Source organism: Pteropus medius, unplaced genomic scaffold (assembly GCF_902729225.1).
Source record: "Pteropus medius unplaced genomic scaffold, Ma_sr-lr_union100, whole genome shotgun sequence".
Taxonomy (NCBI): domain Eukaryota; kingdom Metazoa; phylum Chordata; class Mammalia; order Chiroptera; family Pteropodidae; genus Pteropus; species Pteropus medius.
In genome coordinates this window covers 40,960,502-40,982,493 of record NW_024351730.1, presented here as the reverse complement: position 1 = coordinate 40,982,493, position 21,992 = coordinate 40,960,502, and the positions used below count along the sequence as shown (strand labels likewise).

The following is a 21,992-nucleotide window of genomic DNA, read 5'->3' as shown; positions in this document are numbered from 1 at the left end:
ATATGATTAGAATGGCTTTTCGAATCAGAAGCTTACTAAGGTGGTACCTGAGATGTACATGCCTTGAAGGCCCTATATTTAAGTACTTAAGCTCACTTGTAATGTATTATGTTATTCTGTCATGCCAGAAGAGAGACAGATCTGAAGTATTTATCTCTTAAGTATTGAAAATAGTTTTCATTACACTTTCCATTTACTTTTTTCCTAAACATTACCTATGGAGGAATGTTGAAAGATGACAGGAATAAAACTTATTAGATTTAGATTTTCTGAGAGTTAGAACAACATAATTTTTGGTAGAGACTTTAGGGGAATAAAATTTAGAACTGGAATAATTAAAAATATTTAAATAGTGTTCATGGGCAGCTTCCTTGAGGAAAACCTTATATATACCAAGAGTACAGAGGATTTGACTATGTAGAAAGATTTGGTCACTTTTAATCCAGAAAGAACCTAAAATATCGTCTAACCTTGAGCTACTCAAAGTGCCCACTTGTCAACTATTTCCTGCCTATAATGAGAAAGGAAATGATACCAGAATGTAAATCAACAATCTTTCTTTAGGAAAAAAGAATAGTTACAAAATGCTAAGTAAAATAAGCAATTTATATTTAGTCGTAAGCTCCTTTTCTTGTAAATTGTTCTTGGACAGCCAGCAGTCCACAGACCACATTTTGAGTAGCACTGATCTAATCAGTTCTTATTATAGTCAGAAGAGGAACTTAAAGCCCAGAAAAACGAAAGAGATTTAAGTGATGTTTCATACGTATTTAGCAGCAGAGCTAATTTTGTAGATTCCAGATAACATGAGTATAACCAAGTCAAGTATTTTTTTAAGTATATCATACTGCATTTTATGGATATTGCTGCTCACTATAACTGATTTTTTAAAAAATACTGAATTATAAAACATATACAATTATGTGTTTTTGATCCATGTTTGGGAATCCACGTACACGGAAGGCTGACTTAAGTTATATACAGAGTTTCAACTGTGTGAGGGCCAGTGCCCTTAATCTCTGCATTGTTCAAGAGTTAACTGTATTTGTTTCAAATATTTGAATGTATTGATAAAAACTTTTTTTCAATGGCATAAAAAGTTGTTTATTTTATTTTGAATGAAAAAAAGAATATTATTCATTCAGGTTGCTACTGTAGGAAATATTCCTGGTTATAAATATGCATGAAAAGGTAAAAGGCAAAAATGAAAATAACTGCTGTGATAGGAAGATGGGGTGATAGTTGATTTTGTTTTTTCCAAATCAATTTTTAATGTTGCTACATCAGCTTTTCAATATCTTTTTTGTATCAATAATTCCCTTCTTTCTTCCTTCCCTCCTTCCCCCTCCTTCTCTCCCTCCCTCTCTTTCCTCCCTTCTTCCTCCCTTCCTCCTTCCTTCCTTCTTCCTTCCCTTTCTTCCTTCCTTCCTTCCTTCCCCCTTCCTTCCTTCCTTTCCTTCCTTCCTTCCTTATTCCTTCCTTCCGTCTTTCTGTTTTCTTTTTTAATTGAAGCATAATTTACACAATAAAAATAATTCATTTTAAGTGTACATTTTGATGAGTTTTGGTAAAAGTATATAGTTTGGTAACTACCACTACAATAAAGTTTTGAAACATTTTCATCATTCTTAAAAAATTCTCTCATGCCCATTTGCAGTTAATCTCCATCCCCACTCCTGGTCTCAGGCAACTGATTTTGTCACTATGATTTTACATTTTCTGAAATTTCATATAAATGGAATTATACATTACTCGGGACTTTATGTCTGCCTTCATTCACTTAGCATGATGTTTTCGAGGTTTATTTATATTGTTGCATTTGTCTTTCCTTTTTATTGCTGAGTAGTATTCCATTGTTTGGGTAGGGCACATTTTGTTTATTCACTAGGGTTTGACTTTTAGGTAGTTTTTTTTCTTGGGAAAATGGCAGTAGAATTTCTGGGTCATGTAGTAAATATATATTTAACTTTATAAGAATTTGACAAATTATTTTTCAAAGTGCCATACTATTTTTCATTCTTGCTAGCAATAAATGAGAGTTATTTCTAAAAAAAATACTTAGTTATAAAAGATTTAAAACCATGTTTATTCTTACATATGATATTCTTCATAATTTTAGGTCCTGGGTTTTATAATATTCTAAACAGTATTATAAATGACAACTTTAGCAATATCTGCTTAAAGGAACAAAAGAAAAGTGCATTCGGCTCTTCTGTTCCTCGGACTTTCTTCTCAGTTCAGAAAGAAACTTTTACTACTCCTGGGCCTGCTGATTATCAGGTAATATATGAATACCAAATAATATTCCTTATGTGGGTTTTTAAAAATTACATATGATATATATGTCTCATTATTATAAAACATACTATTTTTATTGAAATTATTTATATAGTAAATTATGGTATAAGAATAAAAAATATTTTGATCCACAGCTATGTTTGCAATTTCTTTTTTAAAAATGGATCTTATTCTTTATCTTTTTGAGGATCTCATATGTACTTCTTTAAATGCTTATCTTCATTTTAAGATTGCTCCACTATTTTCTGAGAGTAAATTTAGGTCTTCTTTAAATTAAGTCTTCTTTAAATGCTTTGCAGCTTACAGTTTTTGGGTAGAAGTCTTACACATCTTTATTAGATTTACTCCTTACTATTTTATGTTTCTAATTCTGTTGTAAATATTTGCATTGTTTAGCTTTCTGTTATTGGTATAAATAAATCTAGTAATCTTTATTAAGAATTTGCTTTACCAAATCTTTATTAAAGATTTGTTTTATCCATACTTCTTGCTAAATTTAAATGATTGATTCTACTAATTTATTATTAGTTTTTAAAATAATTCCCTCAAGCACACAATTATGCTATCTGTAAATGGCAATTTCTTTTTTCTTCAATCATTTTATCTCACATATATATATATTTTGCATTACTGAATTTCTGCATCCCAGAACAAAGCTTAAGAATATTCGTAGGAATTAAAAAATATCCAGCCCCCAATAAGGTAAAATTCACAGAGTGTGGCATCCAATTAAAAAATATTAAGTATACAAAGAAGCAGGGAAATACAACACAGAATGAAGGAAAAAAACAATCGAAAGAAACCCAGGAATTACACAGATGATAGAATTAGTGGACAAGGGCATTAAACAGTTATTATAACTAAATTCCGTATGTTCAAGAAGTGGAAGAAAGATTGAGCATATTCAGTAAAGAAATAGGGGAAATAAAAAGACACAAATTGAAGTTCTGGAGATTGAAATATAAAATTTGGGAAAAAGAGTACACTGTGTGTGATTTATATCAGATTAGATAATTCAGAATAAAAGACTAATGAACCTGAAGATAGTAATAGAAACTAAAATGAAACAGTGAAAAATAAAAAACAAAAAGAAATGAATAAAGTATCAGTATACCACCGGATAATTTGAATTGGCCTAATATCTGTGTAATTGGAGTCCCTGAAGGAAAAATAAAGAGTTTGGGGAATCAAAACTATCTTAAGAAATAATGGCTGAAATTTTCCAAACTTTTGGTGAGAACTAAAAACTTACATATCCATGAAGCTTAACAAACTTACGGCACAAAAGACATTAAGGAAATTTTGCTAAGGCACATTATACATTATAATCAAATCGACTAAAATGCTAAAAAAGAAAAATAATCTTAAAAGCAGCCAGAGAAAAAGAATACATAACATTAAGAGAGGAGTTTCGTTAATAATGACAGTATATTTCTTGTTGGAAATGACTCAAATCAGAAGACATCAGTGCAACTTTACAGTATTGAAAGAAAATGATTGTCAACAATTCCTTAGCAGGCTAAAATATCTTTCAAAACAAAATGAAGACCTTTTTATGTACACAAAAACTGAAATAGTCATTCCCCAAAGACCTGTAGTATAACAGATATTAAAGGAAGCCCTCCAGGCAGAGGAAAATGTTACCAGATGGAATCTGGATCTATACAAAATAATTCAGAGAATCAAACATGATAACTCTGTAGGTAAATATAAAAGACTTTAGTTGGATTTCTCAGTTCATTGAAAGCAGAACTTCTTATTTTTTTGTATTGCTGATAATTTACCTTCATAGAAGGTAGAGGAAGCTATGAGAGGAACTCCTATTCTGAACTTAATTTTGACTAAGTAGAGGAGAACTAATTTATAAAATAGAAGAGAAGAATCATTTCACAAATAGTTATCATGTTATTTAAAGTTTAGAATTATCAAAGAAGAAATTGGAGTTTTGTTAGATATATACAAGAATTTAGAAAATTTGTATTTCAGAATGATCAGCGGAAAACAAATGTTTCTAAGATTAGATATTCTAAGAGTGAAACTAGCCTAAAAGGTTTGACAGGAAGGCAAATTGACTATGCAGTTTTGCTACACATTAAACTTTTTAGAACTCAGATGTTAAAAAGACATTTTAATGTATGTTTATATATTTTGTGTTCATTATTTTTTATTTCTAAAGAATTTGAAAAAATTTAAAAGAATGTTCATATGGACAAGTAAAAGTTGCTAAAATTAGGGTGAAACTATAGGTAGGCTAGATAGATATTCTATAGCTAGACTATAAATAGAAGTCAAACACGGGAAGATTAACATAGTTGTCAAATAATAAAAGGATAATAATAACATATATAAAACATTGCAAGTACAGTGTCTGTCCTATAGTAGACACTCAGGAAATGATTGAATAAATGAATACAAGAGAGAGGTGTGGAACCATGATCCAGGAAGCTTAAAGAGAAGAACAATTTATTGTAAAAAAAAATACTAAAGTATATTAAAATGGCTTTGTATATGTTTGATTTGGCAAAAGAATTGCTAAGAAGATATTGGAACTTCACAAGGATGGGGTAAATGATATAAAAATAGTAGAGCCACTGAATTGCTGAATTGGATTTGTCCTTGGTATTGGAGAAAATAATTTTCAACCCAGAAAGGATGAAACACACACGATTTATAGGAAATCGAATCCTAACATACTTATGATGGTAATATAAGACAAGTGTTTTTAAAAAACTAGTGTTTTTAAAAAAAATTGAAATGCTTTACAAATTTTCATGTCATCCTTGTGCAGTATGCTAATCTCTGTGTTGTTTCAGTTTTTAGTATATGTGCTGCCAAAGAGGGTACTCTAGTGCTTTAAATCAGTTAAAAACTTCAGATGTTGCTGAAGTTCATCTCATTGTCATGAAAGAACTGTAAAATCATTATTGGTAATCTTTGAGAGATGCTGCAGATTTGTAGGCATAACAGAAAAAAGGAAGTGATAATGGTTTATTTTATTAAAACAATAATTATTAAAATTTTACAATGTGATATTTTCATGAATTCTTACAAAATTTTGAATTGTTGCTAGTCAGTAAGGTTTCTGGACACAAAATCAACATTCAAAAATCAGTAGTGTTTTTATACAGTAATGACAAACTATCAGAAAAAGTAATGAAATAATCTCATTTACAGTAGCACAAAAATACTTAGGAATATATTTAACCAAGGAGTTGAAAGGTTTGACACTGAAAACTATAAAACATTGGTAAAAGAGATTGAGGAAGACACAAATAAGTGGCAACAAGTCCTATACTTATGGATTGGAAGCATTAATATTGTGAAAATGTCTATATTATTAGCCTGGGTGATATATAGATTCAGTGCAATCCCTATCAAAATTCCAATGACATTTTTCACAGAAAGAGAAAAAAAATTCCAAAATTCATAGAGAATCACAAAAGACCCCAAATAGTCAAAGCAATCTTGAACAAAAAGAACACACCTGGAGGCACTACCTGACTTCAAACTATACTATAAAGCTATAGAAATAAAAACAGCATGGTGCTGGCATAAAACAGACATATAGACCAATGGAACAGAATAGAGAGCCCCATAAATGAATCTATACATTTACTGCCAAGAACACACAATGGAGAAAAGACAGTCTTTCCAATAAATGGTGTTGGGTAAACTAGATATTCAAGTATAGAAGAATGAAAATGGACTTTTATCTCACACTAAATAAAGAAATCAGCTCACGATGGATTAGAGACTTAAATGTAAGACCTGAAACTTTAAAAATACTCGAAGGAAAAAATAGGGAAAAAGCTTCTTGGCATTGGTCTGGACAATATTTTTTTGGATGTGATTTCAAAAGCACAGGCAATAAAAGAAAAAATAGACAAATTGTATTGCGTCAAACTAAAAAGCTTCTGAACAGTACAGAAGGCTATTCACAGAGTGAATGGGAGGATATATTTACAAATCATGTATCTGATAAGGTGTTAAAATCCAAAATACGCAAAGACCTCAAGAAACTAAATGGCAAGAAAATCCAATTAAAAAATGGGCATAGATCTGAGTACACATTTCTCAAGGCAAATGGCCAACGGCTATATGAGAAAATGCTCAACATCACTAATAACCAGAAAAATACAAATCGAACCACAAGATATCATTTCATACTTGTTAGAACGGCTATTCTTAAAAAGAGTGTTGGTGAGGATGTGGAGAAAAAGGAACCTTTGTACACCATTGGTGGGAATGTTAATTGGTACAGCCACTGTGGAAAACAGTATAGAGATTCTGCAAAAAAAATCAAAATGGAACTATTATGTAATCCAACAATCTGACTTCTGATTATATATCCACAGGAAATTAAGTCAATATCTCAAAGAGATACCTGCAGGGCCATGTTCATTGCAGCATCATTCACAATAGTTGAGATATGGAATCAACCTATGTATCCATCAACAAATAAATGTATAAAGAAGATGTGACACACACACACAGAGGAATACTATTCAGCCTTAAAAAAGAAGGAAATCCTGCCATTTATTATAACACGAGTGAACCTGAAGAACATTATGTTAAGTCAAAGCCAGACACAAAATGACAAATACTGCATGATCTACCTTACATGTGGAATATAAAAAAGTCAAGCAGAGATTAGAATTGTGGTTTCCAGGGGCTGGGGTTTGAGGGAAACGGGGAGATGTTGGTCAAGGGTACAAAGTTTCAATTATGCAGTATAAATAAGTTCTGGAGATTTATGTATAGCATGGTAACTATAGTTAATAGTACTCTGTACTTGAAATTTGCTAAAAGAGCACATTTTAAATGTTCTCACCACACACAAAAAGTTGAGAATTATGTAAAATGATGAATATACTAATTAGCTTGATTTTGGTAATCATTTCACAATATATACATATATCAAATCATCACATTGCATACCATAAAAATATACAATTTTTATTTTTTAATTATACCTCAATAAAGATGGAAAAGTAAAAGAATGTCATAGTTACATTTAAAGTATAATAATGGTTAGTAAAATTAGTGGTTAGTCAAAATAATGGTCAGCATACATTCATTAATTTCGTGTTATCTTTTAAAGGCATTTTGAGATTTTAATATTACATGATAACTGATTCTAAATCATGCAATTTCCCTTTCCAATATGAAATTTATAGAAATGTTGTTCATATGGTTTTCAGCGTAGTGTTTAACAGGTGGCCATATTTATATGGACAAGTAAAAATGTGTATTGGTTATAATTTGGTTAGTTTGATTTATAACTGGTTGACTGAGTGACTATACCAGTATTATTTTTATCCTAGTAGAAGACTATGGCAATATTATGTAACTTTGGTCTTTACCTCTGTTTTATTCAATGTTTCTACGATTTACTTGGAAGAAGTAATTTATTTACCAAATTTTCAAATGATGTAATAGTTGAGAGAATATCTGATATTTAAAACTAACAAGAGAAAATCAGGAAGGATAAAAGCAAAGTTCTTTATCTTATATCTAATTTGTTGTAATAATAGCCATTTTGATTTCTGATATAACTTAATTCTCTAGAAGGCTGATCTCAATTAAGCTGCTAGATTCCTGAGGGATTTTATTGATACATGATATTTGATAAGCAGTGGGTATCAGAAAAGACAGCATTCAAGACTGACTCAGAGAAAAGGGGTTTGACATAGATTTTCTAAGTAATAGTTCCACAACTTCGTCCTGTTTCTAGTCCTCCTCAACACAATATTACATAAAGGATGCCATAGAAGATAGAAATAATATCAGAAGTTATAACTTAAATTAGCTTGCTTGTCATTGCTCCAGATTTTTTCTTTGTCTTGTGATTTGTCCTTCCTCTGTGTATTTCATGTCTTTAGCATTAACTAATGCATAGTGAAGAATCATGGGTTTATGCCCACGACCAGCATTATTAATGTTACTAAACATTTTGAACATAAGAATAGATAAATTCTATTTGTCACCTAATAGAGAAAGTTGAAATGCTGGAGTTATTCCCTGGTGGGCTTTGTTCACTAGATAAAGCTATCAGGCTAGAAAGCTGCCCATTATTTAATCTGGAAGAAGAAATGATGTATATAAGAAACCTAGAAGTTCCCAAATTTCGTTGAGTACATCCTAATACACGTAAACAACCACCGAAGAGTCTGATGGAGAAATAGTTTACAGCAACGTATGGGTAAAACTTAAGGAGTGAGTTAACAATATAGTAAAGCTGAGAAAAAAAATGATGCAAATTTGGCTTTATGATTAGAAGTTGTATCTCACTAAAACGCATGTCATATTATGGCACTGCCTTTTAATGAACCCCCTTTGCCTAAAATTCTGTGCCTTCTATCAAGTATAGGAAGAAGTTTAAATCTAAAGACAATGAATGCTCTTTTCATAATCTGGTATTTGCACGTGACATTTTTGGTAATCATTCCATTACTAGTTAACGAGAAATCCCCCTTTTCAGCCTTTAATAATTTTCTCACTGCCTTTTCACCCTCCATTAACTCATTATCATCACTCAATCATTTGTTAAAATCTTTCTAATGATATGGGGCATAGTATATGTCCAGTACTCTTCCTGTTCCTGTTCGTTCTTCAAAACATTGTTCATATGTCGCCCTGCTTGGAAATCTGTTATTGATCACATTTTCTCCCTACTCCCACACCACTATTCCCCCTTTTTTGCTATCACGTATTTTGTTTATCTTAAGTAGTTGCATGTATCACACTGTATTTGATTACATGTCTCTGTCCCCTCCTAGATTGTTAGCCCCAGTATGTAAGAAAATCCTTTCATTTTGGTAGTTCCAGTATCTAGAATACTCCGAATATATTTTGAGTGGACTATAGAATTGTGTAGCTATAATGAGAGAACTTGTTAGCCATACCAACTTGGAGAATCTTGTTTTGTTTTCTTTTTTGCATTTAGGTACCCTAGTTTAAAAGGACTTTAGACAAATTGGAATGTGTTCAGGAGAGGGTTATCAGAATGATGAAGGCACACAAGTTAAAACCATGTCACATAAAGAACATTCAAAAGAAATAAAGATGTTTTATATAAAGAATTGGAGACTTAGGAAGAAAAAACCAGACATCTGATTTTAAAATGGAAAGTTTTCTAATATAGAAAAGAGTTCTATGTGGCATAAGGCATACAGTGAAGACCAATAGCTGAAAACTATAGAGTTTCAAATTTCAATTCAGTGGAATTAATTACTAGATATTGTTTTAGTGCAGTTTTAAGATATATAGTACAATTTTAAGATGAGACAAATGGCAACAACAATGAAAATGAAATAAAACAAACTAGGAAAAAGTATGCTTAACAATTTAAAGGTAGGAGTTGTCATGTAGCCACTTTGAAATTTGATGTCCCGAATTACTTTTATGTTTCATTATTCATAAACTTTATATTTATGGAATTAATTTTTATATTTTTATACATTATTTTTCAGTTTTATAATTTTTATTGAATTTATTTTTTAGAGATTTGCTTTCTATGTAAACATTCCTAAAGGACTTTGTTTTCTATGTAAAAACTTATTTTTGTTCTTTTTCATTATTGAGACAGTTCGTTGTGGGTACTTTGTATTTTTGTACATCTTTGCTTAGGACTATCTTTTCAAGAATGATTGTATAGCAGATAACTTTGGAAGACAGAGATAGTGTCTTTCTCTCAACAGAGGGCAGGAATGCTTACTGCTCATTATAAAAAATCAGGTTCCTTAAACTCATGGTTTTTGTCTTGAAATGAAGCACATTACATATACAGATAGGTCTCCATTTTGCTCTATCTGCCTTGCCCTCATTAGGACTTGAGGGCCCAGAGGACTGATGCAAGCATGCTGATGCTCATGCTATTTGTTATGCCATGGGTAGTAAGGTCCTTTTTCTCTGACTCAGAAGTTTCATGTCTTCTGCCAGCATCAGTAAACTTCTTTGCAGGTTAACTTCTTAGCTTGAAGTAGGTGATAATCTCAGACCCATCATAGCTCTTACATCAATATATTTTTAACTTATAGACATTTTCCTTCTATTATTTTTTGCTCCCAAAGTCCCCAGTAGTACATTCAATAGCCTCCTCCAAACAGCTGTTTTCTGTCAATTTATTTTATTTTCTGTTAAATTAGCCAGATTATTATTGAGGTGCTAAAATAAGAACAAGTTTAACATGCCTATACACACTCTAAAACATCTTCATTTTTCTAGATTGCTAGATTTTCTAGATTTCTAGACTTTTGAGTTTTTTTCTGTCATTAACCTTTGACATGTGTCTTTTCTTTAACTTTTATAGTTCAGTCAGTCTGATATAAGTATTTTTAAAATCCAGTTTAAAGAATTTTAATGTGGTAAAAAACATAACACTAAAATTACCATTTTAACCATGTTTTAAGTGCTAATATAAGTATATTTTAAATTTATCATGAATGTTAGGTTTTAGAATATTCCTGTTGTATTTTGTTTAGAACGTAGAAGTTAATTATTTTGAGCAACTCGACATTTAGAGTAAAAAGAATTATTAAAATTATAAGTTGTGAGAATTTTTTTTAAAGCCCTCAATGTAAATACTCTTTATTCTCCACTGAGGATATTGAGATGGTATAGCACAGTGATTATGAGCATGATCTCCGGTATCAGAGTGCTTGAGTATATTCTTTTGCGCCGCCACTGACCTTGTATAAGTTATTTGAACTCTTTATAGTGAAATGGAGATCATAATAGAATATATCTCAAAGTATTATTGTGAATATTAAATGAATCAATGTAAAATATTTTAAATAGCTTCTAGCACATAAGTTATTATTGTCAATTAAAATCTACCTATAAGTGTATCTCAGACTCTGATAGTTTAACATAAAATTTGACAAACTATAATCAGGAATGAAAAATACATCCTAAACAAGTGTAAGTTTTTAAAATCCAGTCTGACAAATTTTGCATTTAACTGCAGTATTAATCCATTTATATGTAATGTGATTACTAATATATTTATGTGTATATAAACTGTATTATTTAATATTTTCTATTGGCCCACTTGTTTTAACATTTTTTCTTTACCTTTTTTGAATTTATGAAATATTTCATATTATTTTATTTCATCTTCATTACTATTTAAGTTATTCAGTGTTTTCTATTCTTTTAATGGTTGCCACCAAAAGTATAATATATATCCTTTACTTTTTGCAGTCCAATAAAAAAGATTACTTTTACCACTTTTCCAATAATGCTGACCTAGATAGAACATTTTACCTTCATTTTGCTACCTCTTATTTTGTTTTAATTATTGTCATACATTTTAAGTTTATATATATTTTAAAGTCTTTAAATATTATGTTTTTTTAAAGTCAGTATTTATTTATATTTACCCACACATTAACGTTTCTGTTGTGCTGCTTTTTCTTTCTGCATTTCCATGTTTCCGTCTCGAATCATTTGTCTTCTGCCTGAAAAAGCACCCTTTAGTGTACCTTCTGGTCAAGGTCTGTTGATGTTGAATTATTGTAGTTTTCACCTAGAAATGTCTTTATTTTGTCATATTTTATTTTTTTGTTTAGATTTTTAGGTTGGTAGCACTTTTTTTAGGTTGGCAGTAATTTCTTTTTAGGTTGGTAGTAATATTCTTTCAGCACTTTAAAGATGTTATTCCATTGTTTTAGGCCTTCTGTAATTTCTGTGGAATAGTTTGACAACCTGTTGTTTCTCCTTTGAAAGCAATTGTCCTTTCTTTTTTGTCTCTATCTTTGATGTGTCAAAAATGTGCTTTTCTTTATATTTATGTGCCTGAGGTTTGCAGAACCTCTGGCTCTCTGGGTGGAAGTCTTTCATCAGTTTTAAATAAGTCTCAACTAGTATATCTTCATATATTTCTTCTGTCACATTCTTTTATGCCTGTCTTTCTAATAAATATATGTGTTTTACCCATTTGCCATGCTTCAGACATCTTTTTTAACTTTTCTATATTATGCCTCATTTTTCTATCTTTGTGCTTCAGTTTAGGTATTTTCTACAGAGGTTTTTTACAAATCATTAATCTTTCTTTCAGTTGCATTTATTTTTTTCTTTTGATTTTTTTCTCTGCTTTATTGAAATAGACAATTAGTTGCTTGTATTTACATCGTACAATTTAATGAGTTTTTTTCAATTGTAGTTGGCATACAATAATATATTAGTTTCAATTGTATAGTATAGTGAGTAGAAATCTACATAACTCACAAAGTGGTCAGCCCACTAAATCTAGTGTCCCTATTCTGTCATATCATTTCTGTTTCTTTGTCTTCCCATTTTGGCTGCCTTTCCGTGTGTTTCTATGTACTAAGCAAAGCTCCTAAGTCTCCCAGTCTTATTAGTGTGGATTTGTGAAGTAGGTGTCCAGTGGCACAGTCCTTAGAGGGGTTCAGCTGTAGGCCAAATTTAGCCTCTACCCCTGTTAAGATTCAGCAAGCAATCCACAGAAGCTGTGCTTATAGTTGCCTCAAAAGGCCACACCAGAAACCGAGGCCAGTTGGCTCCAGTGTGAGTCTAGGTGCTGCTCAGCAAGGAGCACCTGACTTACTGAGGCTATAGCTGGATGTTGCTTGGGTGGGGCCTGGATTGGGGTAGGTGGGATTTCAGGGAATCCTCTGGGCGGAGCGACCTCTGTTATCCAGTTTGGTGACGTCACATCTATGGCTTCGTTGTGTCTGTGCACTGGGAGTGGAAAGGGCTCAACAGAGGAACAATGGATATCACTGGCACTTGTGTACAGAGCGAGTCTTGCCTCAGCCCTCGCTCTGACAATGTCTCCCTGTAAGTCCCTGGTGCCCTCTGCATGCAGCCGAATCGGCACTGGTGCTCAAAGCAAGCAGGTTCATCACTGCGAAAGTCTGCTAGCGGGCACGGCCCCTTTAAGAGGCATCTGCTGCTGCTGTTGCCGCAGCCTCAGTCTCTATCTCGGTCTCCCTCAACTGCTCCCGACTGGGCAGCCTTGCGTCCTCGCCCCATCCTACCTTCTGTTGTTGCAGAGTGATTTCTTAGATTTCTCCCTAGTTGTGTGGCTTGCTCATCTAGATTCCAGGTGATTTTTCCTTGCTGTTTGCTCCTTGTTTCCATCACAACTTTGATTTGGTCACCAGAGGGATGAACAGAGCTTCTATCATCTATGCCATTTTTTTCACTCCCTGTAACCAGTGTTTTGAACTCAGCATCTGTTAGATTACTTGACTCCATTATTTCTGGATTTCTGTTCTGTTCTCTCATGTGGGTTCTGCTTCTTTGTCTTCCTGTTTTGGCTGCCTTTCCATGTCTGTTTCTATGTACTAAGCAAAGCTCTTAAATCTCCCAGTCTTACTAGTGCAGCTTTGTGGAGTTGGTATCCAGTGGTACAGTCCTGAGAGGGGTTCAGCTGCAGGCCAAATTTAGAATTCTGGAGTAATTCTTTATGTTTTCAATTATTCTTTTTCATTTTTTCCTCTATTTTCTTTAACACATTATTCACAGTTATTTTAAAATCCTATCTGCTAACTCTAGTATCTGGACTATCTGTCTATAATTATTTGTTGTTTTTTTTTTCTCTTGATTTTTTATCATGCACTTCTGTCTTTTGGCATGCCCCATAATTTTTTAATAGAATGCCAAATATTGTTTATAATATAGAGGCTCTAAATGGCGTTATATTCTTCCAAAGAGGATCTAAATGAAGTTATATACTTCTATCTGCAAGAAGTTAGATGAGATCACCTTAATCCAATCATGAATTGGGGTGATTACAGTTTTTCTAGGGCTCAGTTTAGCTCTGGTTTGGTCAGTTTTTAAAGCGTGGTATTATGGGGATTTAAGCTGTGGGCATGGTGTGTTCAAGACCCCTTTCTCTGTCAGATTCTGAACTCTAATCTTTAATATCTCTGTGTTTTGAGCTTTTACTTAGATTTTTAGCATTATCTTGTCCCCCATTCTCTTGCAGACACCTTGATGGGGAAACAGACTATGTGTTTTTTGGCTCCTCAAATCCACAGTTTTGTTATTCTGGCCCAACAAGACCATGACAAGCTTGTTTCACAGTTTCTTAACAATAGCTCTCTGTCATGTCTAAACCAAAATTCTTTCTCTCTTGCCTATTATCAGCAAATGCCCCCAGGGATAAACCACCTTCAGATTGATAGCTCACGTTTCAGAAGTTCTACCCTCTTCACAATCTTAGACCCCCTTGTCTGTGATGACAACTCATAGAGATGGAAGCATACACAACTCCACGAGGCCTTTAAAGAAAGGATTTTGTTATATTTTATTTGGATTTTATTATTTTTAATTATTTTGGTAAAAATGTGCTCATCTTCACATTACTCACTTCTTCTAAAGCCAAAGTCATCCAATTTATAATTTATTTTCTGCACTTGTTAATGTTTACCCTTGAACAGCAAAAATTGAAAAATGCTTTTGAACTTCTTTGTCATAATTTTTAGTACCATGTATATTATAATAATAAAGTTATTATAAAAGTAAATTATGTTTTGGTTTCAATAAATATAAAACCATGCAAAATAATAATACTGGCTTAGATGTTCTACATTTGAAGACTTTCACATTTCTAAGATGTGACTGTTATTTTTCTGTTTTTGAAAGTGATAGAACCTATTTTCTTTTGAGTGACTAGGTAGAAATAATGATATAATATCATGAAGAAAAGAGTGGAGAAGTACCATTTTCAGCATTTAGGATAGAAAGGCACATAGTTTCAAAGATACAGTATATGAAGGATGTATATTTTAGTAGATTAATGTTTCTCAAAAAATGAACAAGAAAACAATGTCTTCTAGATATCAAATTCTGAAGTATTAAATATGAATATCGAATTTTGAAATAAAAACAATGAAGTATGTAAAAATGGGAAAATAAATTCTCATCCTTTTTGTATTTAAAAAATAGACTGCTCTATTTAAATTAATAAATAAAGACAGATGGTTTAATGGCATGATAAATTGGAAAGACGATCATATTATAAGGATTATATAATGGCTAATTAAATTTTTGATTACTAGCTTCCTTTAGACGATTAATTTCCATTTTAATGCATATAAGAATTATGATATTTATGAGAATGTATATTATTTTGCTTAGAAAATTTATTAATCCAGGATTGTCACCTAATCAGTTAAAAAAGTTATTATTATATTTGTATTTCATGTATTAATAATTAAATATTAACAAATCATACTATATAATTGGCCAAATATCTTATACTCATATCGTATAGAGATTATAACCTACTGGTTATGAAAGAGAACAGTAATTGATATCTGCATTTGACATTGGAGTACAGCTAATAACTCAACCCTACTATGTTTAAATAATGTATGCAAATCCATCTTACTTTCTTAGAGTTTCATATAATCAAATCTTTTTCAATTTTAATATCTCATAACTTAGTCTTTTACTTCTATATCTCATTTAACTTTTTCCTTTATATATGAATAATGTCTATATTTAATGACAGGACAATATCGATGATCTTCATTGCAAACTTATTACTTATAGTGCCAGTTGTATTGATAAATATAGATGATATACTACTCTCAACCCTTCTTTTAACATGCCTTTGGGAATTTACAGGTCCACAGAATTTCTGATGAACTACCTAACTTGAATAACCGATATGCTGCTTTCTTGTCAAGAACAAAAAGAACTTCTAAACTGTCCAATATGGTAAGAAGACTCATCTATAACTAAACTTATTTGTAACCTAGGAATCATGGAGAAAACCAGTATATTAGGAGGTACCTGGGATCCTGCTGTAACATCTTTGTCTGGTCTGATACTTCCATATTTTCAAAGTTCAACATAATTCTTGAAGCTTAGCAGAAGATCAGCATTGTTCTGTGAGAGAATATTCCATACATGGAACATCTCCTGTAGGGTTAGAGAGCATTCATTCCTAGGACATATAGGAAAGCCGAACTCGTATCATATATGGAGTGGAAGACTTATGTTAGGTTCAGCTCAGGTCACTCATAAGTACAAATTTTTTCTCTTTTCAATTTGAATTTGTCTTGAAACTGTAGATCCTTCAATGATTTTTTAATCCCCGTTAATCTGCATTTTAAACTGTGTTGATATGAATTTTTCTAACTGACTATTCATTTTTGTAGGTAATACTGAATAAGTGAAATAAGTAAAGCAGATGAAATTTAAAAATGAATACTTGACTATTTCATTCAGATTAAATTTACTAAAAGAGCGAAGTGAAATATACAGTTAAAAAGTTAGACTTCTGTGTACAGGTATTGTTAAAATAAATTTTTATAGAAATTAGACCATCATTGTAAGATATTCTTAATAACAAATTGGCAAAACAGGATCATCAACTAGGTTTTAAAATGTAGCCAGTCAACCAGAGAAGTAGCTTTGCTTTCTGAAATAATTCTACTAGGTGCACAATACCAAGAGTTGATTTATAATGTTTTCAATGATGAAGTAACTGGTACAAGATTAGGATGAACTAATTTAAATAAAGTACAAATGCAATGCTAGTGAAATTAATCTAGTTGTGAATTAGATTAATTTGGCGAGAGCCATTTAAGACGGGATTTATTTTTTTTGGATCCATCAGTTGACTGAATCTAAGAGAGGGGTCAAATTAGCATCAGTTTTTTTTTGTAGCTGTAAGTTTAAAAGGCATTTAAAATTAATCTGGCAGTGTTCTTGACAGGTAAGAGATTCTCATAAGTGTTAAATAAATGTGTTGCTTTAATAGATCATTTCTTTGTCTTGAGGAATTTCTAGGAGCGTTGTGTTTCTGAAGTATGTCTTGGTCATACACACCTTAAGATCCACTGTGAAGTATACCATCAGTAATTTATTACCAATATAAAGCTTATAAACTTAGGAATATTTAGAATAGATTCATAGTTATTTCTATCATAATATTATAGCTGTTAGGAAAAAACAATGTGAATCTCTGCAAGTACCCATAAGAATGCATATATTTATGTTATATTTTATGCTTGTAGTTGGAAAGAGTGGTGGGGATCTGCTTTAAAGGAAGATGAGTTGCTCTACCAGCTGCTCTTACCTAGTTTACATTTAGTCTGTCTCTAACTGGATCAGGAAACTCCTTGGTATTGGCTTTTTTTTGGTCACGAAACACTTGCAATTCAAAGTATTGGGTGAGACTCTGCTTACCCTTGAAGCAAAATAGATTAGTCACATGGAATACTTAGGTTTTCAAATCCCTTCTGCAAATGAGAATACCATTCAAACATGTGGGTGTGTAATATGTATCTAATGAAAAATCCAAATTATTTATCTCAAATTAAAATTGATGTCAATCTTATAAAATAACAGAATTTATTTTATAATTTTCACTTCAAATAAAAATATAAGAAAATTTACCTCATACATATTTAAAATTTGTGCGTATGGATATGTTGCAATCTTGAAGAAATAAATATAGTTTAATTTTCAATATTTTACATAAGAATTTCACATAAAAATATTAAAAAACCCAGACTTCTTGTTTCAGATGATATACAAAGTGCACGTATACAGCTCCCTTCCTTTTACAAGTTCTCAGTGAAATGATTTTAAAAAGGTACAACATAAGCATTAATTGAATATGAAAAGATAAAGAGATTGAAAACACAAGCCAAACATCTGCTTATTAGGCATTCCAGAAGCAGAATGCTGAGATAGTAGTTGGGCGTATTTGATGTAAAAAGCAGTAAGTTATCCTGAGCTGAATAAAGACATATATTTTCAATTAAAAGAGCTCAACAAAATACCAAGGAGGATGAATTTTAAAACATATATATACACACACACACACACACACACACACGCATATATATGTTTTATTTATAAAACATATAAAGAAAATAGCCTAGAAAGTTCCAGAGAGGAAAGTAACTGGGTCACCTACAAAGGGATGAGAAACATACTGATATCAACTGTTGTCAGCAGCACTGGCAACATTTCACAGCTAAGAGATGATGGAATAATATTTTCTCAAATTTCTGAGAGAAAATAATTTTGGACATAGAATTCTGCCTCTACCCAAAATTTCAATTAAGTGAATCAAGAAAATAATTTTCCGACATGGAAGAGGTTGGAAAGTTTAATACCTCTACATCCACATATGTGAAGATGTTCCAGCAAAATGAAAAAAGGGAAATAAGAGAAAGGTGATATAAACCTAGAGAAGAATAGAAATTGATTATTTCCTGAGTGAAGTAAGGAAGAGTGGAAACAAATTAATAAAGAAGGCATTTTTAGCTCACGCTTGGGACATTCTTCAAGAGTCAGGGGTTTGGTGACAGAATTTCATTTCTCTATGTGTTTGGCCACACTAGTTGGTTCAATAATTATGATATTCTAGTCCTGTTTAATATTATTGATCAATTTTAAATCCATCTATACAAATTACAGAGGACTTAATTATAATATAAAATATAAATATTAGAAACTTTAATATCAATAATAAAATAATAAAACTATTATTTTAGTTTTTAGAAAAGTCACGAGGCATTCAAATGTGCCAATTGTTTATTTCATAGTGCAGAGTGAACAGATGTTTTCAAAAAATTGAGAAATTAGATTTAAGACCTTATATTAAATTTATAATGGTAAATCCAAAAACAAAGCAACCCTAAAAAACCCCACAATTACCATGAAAAGGAATTACAGTTGATTCTTGACCAACATTGGTTTGAACTGCAGGGGCCTACTCGTACTCAGATTTTTTAAATGAATACATGTACTGTTTTCAATTCCTGGTTTGGGGTCCATGGATACAGAGATCTATTGTATGCATTGATTTATGCCATTTTTTATAGGGAACTTGAGCACTGGCAAATTTGGAACCAATAGCCCCCTGATCCTCCTTCCCAGGACAACTAAGTTTTTGGGGAGTCAAACTTATATGTGGATTTCCTATTGCAAGGAGGGGTCAGTGCCTGTAACCCGCATGTTGTTCAAGGGTCAACTGTATTTCCGGGAATAGAACCAGGGAGAGGTCAAAGAGGATAATTTTACTGTTTATTTTAGACTTGAATATGTTTGATTATTTATGCTGTGACGATATTATTTTAAAATAAAAATAAAAATAGTACTCATGAGTTAATGATGAATATGCTTTTGGAATGTCATTATGATGTACTGGTACCTGGACTGACTCATTCTCTGCCAACAGCCAAAATTCTAAATAAAATAAAACAAAGCATATTCATGGATTCTTCTAAGAATTAGAAAGAAATAAGGAGTACACAGGCTAAAGGCTAAATTAAAGAAGAACCCAGAGCAGCAGATAGAACACTGAAGCTAACTTTTAACTTGAGGACATTTGGCAAACCAGATGACTTTGAGTTTTCTTTATAGCCTCAGAGGCCTCCAGTGGATGAAACAAAGCCTAAGACTCTCTCATAATGGATACTCTCAAAGTAAATTCATTAATACAGTTAAAACTCCAAAGAGCAAAATATGCAGGTTAAAAGTGAAATGCAAATAAATCTACCCTTCCCACTCACCAGAGGACTTAAGGAAGATTGTTGGTGTTGAACTTTTTAGTTTTGAATGTGTACTAGGGGAAGCACCCCTGAGAATCTGTTACATTTTACTGTTCTTTAATGAGATGAATTGTTAAAAAAAAAAACCAAAAACCAAAAAACAAAAACACACACACACAAAACACCTGTCTGTCATAGATATTACTTGAATTAATTTTACTAATAAAAATAAGAGCTAATGCTTACATAGTGCTTGTTCTATGCTGGGGACCATTCTAACTGTATATTAACTTATTTGAGTGCTATAATTATGGTTATCTTTAAAAATGAGGAAACCGAGACATATTTAATTGTATAACTTGATTAGTTCAGAAAATGGGTTTGATATGCCAACAGCAAGAACAAGTGCTGCTGGAATCCATCTTCATCAAAGCAGAGAAAGAATGGTGAAGGCAACTGCTGAGCAAGAAACACTGTGATAAGCCAGATTCTAGTAGCCTGTTTACTGAGTGGGTGTGATTGCCTGTCAGTACTTAGACAGATTGTGAGAAGAATGCAGTTTTGCAGTTTTAGATTAGTTATTTTTGATTGCCCTACATAAATCTCGGAAGTAAATAATTTCACAAAGAAATGATTTTTTCTTTATTCTGGTTTCTAAAAAAATTTTATACTTTCATGTGTTTTGAGAATGAAGTCTGTCCCTATCTTAACTTTGAAGGTGCCAAGTTCATTTAAAATGAACAACAGCAAAATGACTCAAAATTTACCTAATCTCTGAGAATTAAAGTATGCTACATTTGTGGCATTCATCCTAATCTGATTCCTATATTCTATGTCAACCAGTCATTCATTGTTTTGTAGCTCATATGGGGATTAAAAGAGAAAATGTTAAAAGTGATGTGGAGATGATTGACTCCATCATTTAAGTCCTTGATGCCACCATGACTACATATGCAACCCTACTTGTGATATAGTGATGGCGTAAAGACTATTAAAACCTCCTTATAATAAATTTATGACTGATGCAACACGGCATTTAGAAATTGACTTCGAATGTCTAATTATCTTACTTGGATGCACATATTCATAAGGAGTAAACCTTGTTTCAGTATATTTAAATGTTTAGGAATTCATATCTTTCAAAATTATCTCCACTGATAAAGGCTGCAATGCTAGATTCATTTACAGAAATCTGATCTCACTGACATGATTAATACAGACATATTTTGAGCAATTCAGAATATTAAACTTTTGAGTATCTGGTCATTATTACTCAAAAGTATGTACTAATGATTCTTCTGTTGGCATTTTCAGGGACAAATGATAGTTCCATTGTATTATTACAAGCATATAAGGGAAAAGGCATTTTTCCATCATATAACTTAAAAATGTAGTTACTAAGTAACATTTATATTAGTATCATAATCGCAAGTATGCAGGGAAGAAATATGAAAAGCCTAACAGGTTTATGTAAGTTAAAATGGCACTAGTAGAAAAATAGAGAAGAAGCGAAGGAGAAAAGGCCAGAGATGAAAGGAGTATAAAGAAGTGAGATAATGGAAAGAGGTACTCATGCTGTAAAGTCTGAGAGGGTACAGAGTGACATAAAAAACTAAAGCAGAAGGATGTTGGAAAAACAAACTAGATTCCGTTGCGACTATGGGAAGTTGCTGCTGCTTCTCCAATGAAGAAGCAGATCCATCGCAAGAAATCCCTTCATCCACCAGCCCTTCATATACCCTATAGCACCTTCTGTTGGCTGAGCCCAACAAAGAGCCATCTGACAAAACACAAATATGGTTTGCAGATTCCCAGGTTTGGAGCTGAGACAATAGTTTAAAATCTGGTACATTTCACCCCTTTGACTACTTAGTATCCATATGAATCTTTCTACTTATATTCAAACTTCCACATCATTTTCCAGACAACTATATTCTGCCTAATACAGTACAACTATCCTTTGTATAACAGTTTTCTCACTCTCCAACATGAGAGATACAAGTTTCCAACAGTGATTGTCCTCTTCTCTGGCAAATTTAGTCATAGTTCATTTAAATATTTTATTACAGAAATATTGTTATAAATTATTGATTTGTAGTTTTTAATTGTTACCTAAATACTAAATCATATAGTGTTAATTTCTTATTATAAAACTTTTAAAAAATAAAGAGGAGGAAGAGAAGAGGGAAGATGAAATAGTTTACA

The 21,992-nt window shown here is 31.9% G+C and overlaps 1 protein-coding gene and 1 pseudogene across 1 annotated transcript in view; one reads left to right on the top strand and one right to left on the bottom strand.

Annotated features, from left to right (window-relative positions):
- Positions 1-21,992, top strand: part of STPG2 (sperm tail PG-rich repeat containing 2) — a 464,008-nt gene that overhangs the window by 91,709 nt on the left and 350,307 nt on the right. Inside the window, exons 10-11 of the mRNA XM_039845754.1 lie at positions 2,120-2,280; positions 15,901-15,993. Of these exons, the coding sequence (XP_039701688.1) occupies positions 2,120-2,280; positions 15,901-15,993 (254 nt within the window). The remainder of the gene's footprint in view (positions 1-2,119; positions 2,281-15,900; positions 15,994-21,992) is intronic.
- Positions 5,042-5,142, bottom strand: LOC120588697 (uncharacterized; annotated as a pseudogene).